General features: G+C 35.9%; 1 protein-coding gene and 1 long non-coding RNA gene across 2 annotated transcripts; both read right to left on the bottom strand.

Moving 5' to 3' along the window:
- Window positions 1–1,669: 1,669 nt before the first annotated feature.
- On the bottom strand, window positions 1,670–3,435 carry LOC134249013 (uncharacterized). Its single transcript, XR_009988191.1, has 3 exons — window positions 3,380–3,435; window positions 2,124–2,206; window positions 1,670–1,903 (listed from the first exon to the last, which is right to left on the bottom strand). It is a non-coding gene; the product is annotated as an uncharacterized LOC134249013 (long non-coding RNA).
- Window positions 3,436–5,562: 2,127 nt separating this feature from the next.
- LOC134249014 (heat shock 70 kDa protein 12A-like) lies at window positions 5,563–8,000 on the bottom strand (the record flags this gene model as incomplete). Its single annotated transcript, XM_062731387.1, has 4 exons — window positions 5,563–6,086; window positions 6,338–6,464; window positions 6,725–6,928; window positions 7,711–8,000. Coding segments are annotated over 4 exons (1,145 nt in total), but the record flags the coding sequence as incomplete, so codon positions are not given.
- Between the last annotated feature and the right edge of the window lie 127 nt (window positions 8,001–8,127).

Genomic DNA, 8,127 nt, shown 5'->3' with positions numbered 1-8,127 from the left:
CAAACTCTCTGCTGAGATACGGCTTGGCTAGACATTAGGGCTTGTACCTGCTAAATCTTAGGAAAGTCAACTCTTTTCCGAAAATGCAAGTGTGTACTCAATGTTTGCGCCTAAGTAAAGCTGCTGTTTGCAGTGTTTAACAGGGACTTTTACAATGTATTATAATAAAACTATATATTTTTACGGAAAATTTTTATAAACCATATGCTGAAAGAACAAGGTTCACATTTGCCTTATTTGGCCCTGTGAATTTTTGAAAAACTGAAACTGCATAGTTTTAGTTAACAATGCATTGAAATATCACTTGGCATCTTTGGCTACTGGCGTGTCTATAAAGATGACGTAATTTTTTGGTTAGTCAATGCATTATGACGTCACGAAATGGGTCAATTTCCTCATATTCTGAAAAAGTATACAAAAACGGCCAATTTTAAAAGCTATTTTTAGATATTTGATATAGAGCGCAACCTCTGATCTAAAATGTGCAACTACTACATGATAGAACTATTTCTGGGTATTAAAAGACATGTTTTATTTTTTAGATCAGAGAGTGCGGTGATATTATTTTTCTTCATTGAGAGTACTCAATTATAACTGTTTACCCGAAAATTCAAGAATATTGCAATTTTATTACGCCAGTTCTCCACGACCTGGACTCCTAGGAGAAAATCTTTAATAAGAAATGAAAGCACAAAGTCTCTATTTTATTTTGATACTTCAAATAGAAAAACAAGTGTTAATCAATTAATTGTTATATCAACAGGGCCATTTTATTCATAAAGTGAACCGAGCTCTTTTGTTCATAATTATACAAAACAATTTCCGTTTTTTGCGCGATCGAATGGTAAGTATTAAGTTGCAATTACTTTTCAAAAATTAGCTATAGCTTCCAGTAACTTTTTTTTCTCCATGATTTAGTTTTGTTATAGCAATTAGCAAATAGCAGATAGCAAAATAGCAAATGGCAATTTGTGATAGCAATTAAATGCAGGGATATCTATTGAAATAAAACTGAATCTCTTTTGTCATTTTTTTTATTGTATATATTTAAAAATATTGAATTTGGTGAGGTACCTCTTTTTGCTGGTTACAGTGTTTGCCAAACACCACTATATATGGATGTCCCTGTTTTGTTCGAGAGCTGAACATGTGAATCATCTCTATCCATCTAATGATGAAATCTGCAGAACAATGAAAAAAGTTCATAATTAATATCTAGGTTTCTATAAGATGTCTCCGTACTAGTAACTGGAATCCCAGCGTGCGTCTTAGTGTAGCGGAACTGAAAGAATACCATGAATAACATACCTGACTCAAAAATTAAATTTTTGTAATGCTGATGATGTTAGAACTGGTACGATGGTCTGATCAGTTTTGCATTTACAAAGGAACTATTTTCGAAACTCTGAATGTAGGTTTTTTCCAACAAACCAAAACGGGTGAGTAACAGGACAAAATTGAACTTCAATACTACAAAATTAACCTCCTTAAATCTGCTCTAAACCCTCTTTAAAATCAATTATTATCCAGTGGTATTGCATGCAATCTACAGGTATACATACAGGTATACATACATACTAGTATACGGAATATGGTACTCAGAAGTCTATACCTAGTAGCGTTTTCTTCCTGTGTTGTGGACCTTTGTAAGATTCCTGCACGAGGTCTGTGGTTTTCTGGGCGAGGCTGTATATCAGGATGTATACTGGTCTCCAGTCCAGCAAGGACTTCCGGCCTTGAAACACGTCATTCTCGGAGCCCAGCTCTCGGATTCGGAGAGGATACAACTGATCTACATTCTTTTCCTGTGGCACACCGAGCTGACGGGGGGAAGGGGCTACTTCTACGCCCAGCGATCGGGGGGAAGGGGTTTCTTCTGGATCATAAATCTCGGGGGATTCGCCTGTTAAAATAAAATCTGTACTGACATTACCGGTTAAGTATATTGGATAAAAGAGCTTTGTCGCATGTACCTATTACCCAATGATTCTGATCTTTATAGAACGATATGTTTTCTTTGAATGAATACACAAAATCATATATGCAGGTAACGGCTTCAATGCACTGCCAATTCGCGAGTTTTGTCGTTTTCTTCATTTACTTAGTATCTCATCAACACGTACCTTCGGTAAAATCCTGTTTACGTGGACTTGCTTGTGGATGTGATCTATGAATATCTCGGTAGGATTCATTTGGTCTAAGTGATCTGTAAAAGGTTAGAAATATTGAAGAAATCGCCAATCAAATGTTCGTTTATATATTTGTCGAGGTTTAACTTTGATCTCACACCGTGTTTGCCTAGCTAGTGCAGTCCAAGATTTGAAGAAACTTTTTTCTTTGCTACATGTACCATTGACTACCGGTACTTCCATAAAATATTACTATTTCTGTCCTCTTATGATCTGGTATCCCTTATATTATTTCTTCCATAACCCCAGGGGCAATGATTTGAACAAACTTGAATTAATTCTATGGCAGGAAGCTTTCATGAGTTTCATTTTTCTTGGATATGTTACCCCCCGGTATTCGGCGCGATTTTTCAAATGACTCCAACCTTATCTTTTGTTATTCCTTGATTAAATTATCTTTTCAACGAGAAGTGGTCCTTTGTACAAAATTATTCCCTTTACAAAAGATGAATCTGTTCTATCTGTCTGTGTTGTATGGGGTGATTATAACAGTTCTACCTGACTGTTGTATTGGGTGTTTAAAACAGCTCTACCTGGCTGTGTTGTATTGGGTGTTTAAAACAGTTCTACCTGGCTGTGTTGTATTGGGTGTTTATAACAGTTCTACCTGACTGTGTTGTATTGGGTGTTTATAACAGTTCTACCTGACTGTTGTATTGGGTGTTTATGACAGTTCTACCTGGCTGTGTTGTATTAGGTGTTTATAACAATTCTACCTGGCTGTGTTGAACTGGGTGTTTATAACAGTTCTACCTGGTTTATTGTAGAGTGTTTATAACAGGTCTACCTGGCTATGTTGTATTGGGTGTTTATAACAGTTCTACCTGGTTTATTGTAGAGAGTTTATAACAGTTCTACCTGGCTGTGTTGTATTGGGTGTTTATAACAGTTCTTGTTGGCTGTGTTGTATTGGGTGTTTATAACAGTTCTGGTTGGCTGTGTTGTATTGGGTGTTTATAACAGTTCTACCTGACTGTGTTGTATTGGGTGTTTATAAAAGTTCCTGCTGGCTGTGTTGTATTGGGTGTTTATAACAGTTCTACCTGACTGTGTTGTATTGGGTGTTTTAACAGTTCTTGTTGGCTGTGTTGTATTGGGTGTTTATAACAGTTCTACCTAGCTGTGTTGTATTGGGTGTTTTTAACAGTTCTACCTGGCTGTCTTGTACTGGGTATTTATAACAGTTCTACCTGGCTGTGTTGTATTGGGTGTTGATAACAGTTCTACCAGCCACGTATAGAGATTTGTATTGGGGTGTTTTCCAGTTCTAGTGGAACAGGTAGTATAAATGTTGTATAGGAGGTATCTAGTCCCTCTGAAAAAAAACTTGAAATTATTATTATTTCACAAATTTGTTCAGTATTGTTTTTTAAAATTCTTAACAAATGTGTATTTGTATTTCACCTTTTTTCTTGATTGAATGCTTTCTTCTACCAATAAATATAGACACGTCTTCCTTTACATTTTTGTTTTCTCTTTTCTGACCCATGACCAAGCTTCTTATTAGTGATTTCGGTTCGGAGCCGACATGACCAATAACATTGATACTGACGTCACGTACAACAAATCGCCCTCTTTGCAACGAAGTACAAAAAACTTCTTGCTCATCGCCTGACATTTGCTGGATTTCCGCTGGTCAACCTATAATGAATCATTGTAAATAAAAGCAATATTGATTACTTTCTTTAACGGGGAAGAGGGCTCCATTATATACTTTTGAATTTTTTTTATGCGCCCGGATCGATAGATCTGAGGCGTATATTGTTTTTGTCCTGTTTTGTCTGTTTTATCTGTTTGTCTGTCTGTTGTCAACTTTAACCTTCGCCATAACTTTTGAACCATGAGAGATAGAGACTTCATATTCGGTATGCATACTCAACCAATGAAGCTCTTTCAAATGGCATCAAGGTCAATGACCTTGTGACCTTGACTGTGACCTATATGCTAAAAATAGCTTTTTCGAACTTTCGCCATAACTTTTGAACCATGAGAGGTAGAGACTTCATAATTGATATGCATACTCCACTAATAAAGCTCTTTCAAATGACATCAAAATCATGACCTTGTGACCTTGACTGTGACTTTTATGCTAAAAATAGCTTTTTAGACTTTTTGCCATAACGTTTTAAGCATAAGAGATAGATACTTCATATTTGGTATGCATACTTCACTAATAAAGTTCTTTCAAATGACACCAAGGTCGATGACCTTGTGACCTTGACTGTGACTTTTCTGCAAAAAATAGTTTTTTGAACTTTGTAACCGCCGGGCGCATAGTGTTTCACAAACACATCTTGCTTTATTGTATATTTGTACATTTAACGTCATTACATTCCGTGTTGACCTTGATGTACATGTAAGAATGCAACATGTCATGATCTCAAAGGTATCTTACATGTTTTAAGATTTTGTGTCATTACATTCTTCGTTGACTTCGACGTAAAATATTTCAAAAATGCAATAATCTCAGTTAATTACATTTTGTGTCGTTATTACATATTGCCTTGTGGCACAGCAGGTATATATGATAAAACATTTTAAAATACTGAGAAATAGATTGATTAAATAGAGCATTTTTTCGCTGTAAACATTGATTTTCCTATGGGTGGCTCTGTGGCTCTCTGGCTGACCACACCGTACTTTTAACAGATCGCCAGCTATATGTATACATACTTCTCTAGAATGAAAATGATCCAAAAAGTTTATCATCAAGAAAGTTAATTTCAAATCAAGCAACATAAAATAAAGTTTTGATAATGTACATTACGTAGTCAGTGTTGAACTAGTTGTGTCCTGCAAATTTCAGATTCAGCCTCCGGAGTAAGTGTGGGTATAGCTGCATTACCAGTGAAAATTTGGTTAGTGTTATACTTATGTTGTTGGGGAAAAGAACCTGCTCCGTAATCAATCTTGATTCTTATACAATGTAAACATGGTTATCTCATTTGAAACAACTTTGGAACCAATTTCTTATTCCATTCCCCATCTTTTCTTTCTTATACATTTACCTGTTTATTTATTTAACGCCCCTTTGAAAATTTATCTATTTACTCAATTATATATACTTAAAACAAAATAACGAGAACAGTAGAGGTTCGTTGCGTGGATGTAATCAAAGATTTTTAATTTTTTGATTACAAATCATGACCATCTGCATGGCCTTGAAACGTCCACAAGCTATGTATAGCCTTTTTAAAAATCAATGTTATATATGATTAAAGACAAAAGCATGAAATAGTGTACACATACTTTGAAAAACCTTTTTGGCCTCAATCTCTCTACCAGCCATAACTGCTCCTATAAGTGGCGCTTCCGCCGGCGCGTCTATGAAAATCGTGCTCCTTTTGGAGAATTTCCGTCTCATGCGGTCGCTTCAACTTCCAGTACTTTTTGAGAAGCCTCCGGTGATAATGACCGTCGTGGTTTTAGGTACTTGAAGATTTTCGAAGGCATGCTGAAGGTATTCTGTGACACTTTCTACAGGCTCTTTTAGGAAGTGCCACACAATTTTTTCATCAGCTGTCAGGCTGTTCTGAGACATGATGACTTTTTCACCGAATTTTGGATTTGGGGCAAACTGCTCTTCCTCTTGAAACGTTGGGAAGAACACTTTAAACCTTTTTACCAACAAAGGTGGAATTCCAAACACATACTTTCTAGTGAATTCCGGTGTCATATTGGACTTGCTCAGTTCAAATAAACTCATTAACTCCTGCATTTGTAACGGCAGGTAGTCCTCAAAGGCCTGGATAACATGCGAGCCAAGAACATTTCTCAAAAATTTTAAAAACTGTTTATCCAAACCTTGACCTCCGAAATTATCTGTATATTGGCACTCCTTCATGTTTATGGTTCCATTCTCGTCCACATCAAGTTTCACGACACTCACAGATGAACCTGTGAATAATATAATGTACAAATATAATAAACCCCAAAAATGCGTCGCACAAAGAGTCTTTGACAGAAAGTACGGTAGATTTCTTCCACAGTTGTATATTCGTAGTACCAATTTTATTGCCTTTAGTTGGCTGTCTAAGACAGTCGTATACAATCGTACCAATTTCCTTTGCTGAGGTATGTTAACAAAGACAAAAAGTTGGATGAAATTGAATCATTAGTTCTTGAGACTGAATATAAGTCCTACTTACCGCCGAGGTCACACACGCAGAGTTGATCTGTCTCTGGAATGTTTTTATCCTGATGGAGTATCTTAGCTGCAATCACTATTGCTTCTACTTCCGGGATAAAGTAGATTGCTTCAGTGTCAATGTTGGCCTGTTAGAATTTATAAAATAAAGACTTAAGTATGAAATCCAAATTCAAATATACCTTATTTCAATGTACATAAAAATCAAACTTAGAAAATCATATTTAAAGAAAAAAAAAGGTGAAAAAACAGAGGAAAAATATGAATGGACATGAAAAGACAAATAACGTTAGAAATTGTCTGTGAAAAAGACGAATTAAAGCTCGATTTGATTTTAAAAAAGTGGATTCAATAAATTTTAAGCTTTTTAAATTTTAATTTACTTAACCTTGCTTGCAGCAGATTTAAGAACTGACATCACATCATTCCTGGCTCTGACCGGAAGATTGAAGACCCAGCGAACATCGGCAGGTGATACAGACTCCGCTATATCCCCACATCTCTTAATCAGGTGATGGAGAAAGTACTGTAGAACACCAGAGAGTACCTCGGTCACGGCCAGGGATTGTTTGTTCCTACACGTTACATAATCCTGGGAAAATATTATTACTTTAATTCCATCAATAAGAGCTAGGTTAGCTTCACCTTCGTCCGGTAAAATTTTCCTGATAGCCTATTCTTTTTTTCTAATTTTCAACTTTAAAATCTCCTTCCTTATAGTATACATACATCTTTATGATTTTCTTGTATCATATTGATGTAGGAATATCTTTGGAGACAATAGCTGCCCGGGAAGTAAAGTCTCTTGGTGTACCCTCATTTAACAGATTGACGATTCTCCTAACATCAGTATTTCAGGAAATCATCAAAAATCAATGAATATGGAATAAATTACGTATGACGAGTGGATGAGACGTTTTGATTAAATTCATATATAACAGCTGTATATGAAGCCATTTTTTAATATTATATTACATGTACCAATATAGAAGGGTATACTATACCAGTCGAAATATAGTATGCCTCCAGAAAGAAAAGGAACCCATAGAAAGAAAGTATTCCCAACGAAAGTCAGGATAACCCCTATATGTCTTTCAGAAAAGAAAGACAGTTAACACAAAAAGAGAGAGCATACCCAATAAAAGGCCCATAGAAAGAAAGCATGTCCTCCTTAATAAAGTACGACTATCAGTAAAAAGAATACCTTAGTTATGAAAAACAGTATAGCCACAGAAAAAAGTTTCCCCCACCAAAATACAGTATATTGACTTGAAGGCAATATATACCTATCATTCATTCATATTACAATATCTAAAGGAAAAGGTTCTTTCAAAGCATGTAAATGAAATACTACTGCACTATATTTAATTATACCTGAGATTCTGTAAGAATTTTTTTGATGTTTTCGCAGTAAAACCAGGCTGGTGCTTCACCAGATTTCTGTAATTCCAAGAATTTCCGGTCTGCCTCGTTACCAAGAGAATGGAACTGTCTGTTGGGGCTTAAAAGGACACAGGCTTTTGTTTTACTGGAACAGTGTGGCCCCCATTCTGGAAAGTGTAAGCCCTTTGTACTTTCCCGTAGAAAGGTATAGCAGTAGCCAATGTAAGTCCCTCCGAAGTCCACAGCAGCTATTACCTTAGGCATGAACGCCATTATACCACCTGTAATAGACCATTATACCACCTGTAAGAGACCATTATACCACCTGTAATAGACCATTATACCCGTTGAAATTTAACCCTTTGCCTTTAATCGGCCTTTTTTTTTAAATTTTTCCCCTTTTTTTCT

Source organism: Saccostrea cucullata, unplaced genomic scaffold (assembly GCF_032062105.1).
Source record: "Saccostrea cucullata isolate Sc308-1 unplaced genomic scaffold, CSIRO_AGI_Scuc_v1 ctg20045, whole genome shotgun sequence".
Classification (NCBI taxonomy): Eukaryota; Metazoa; Mollusca; class Bivalvia; order Ostreida; family Ostreidae; genus Saccostrea; species Saccostrea cuccullata.
This window is presented reverse-complemented; position numbering and strand designations above follow the sequence as displayed.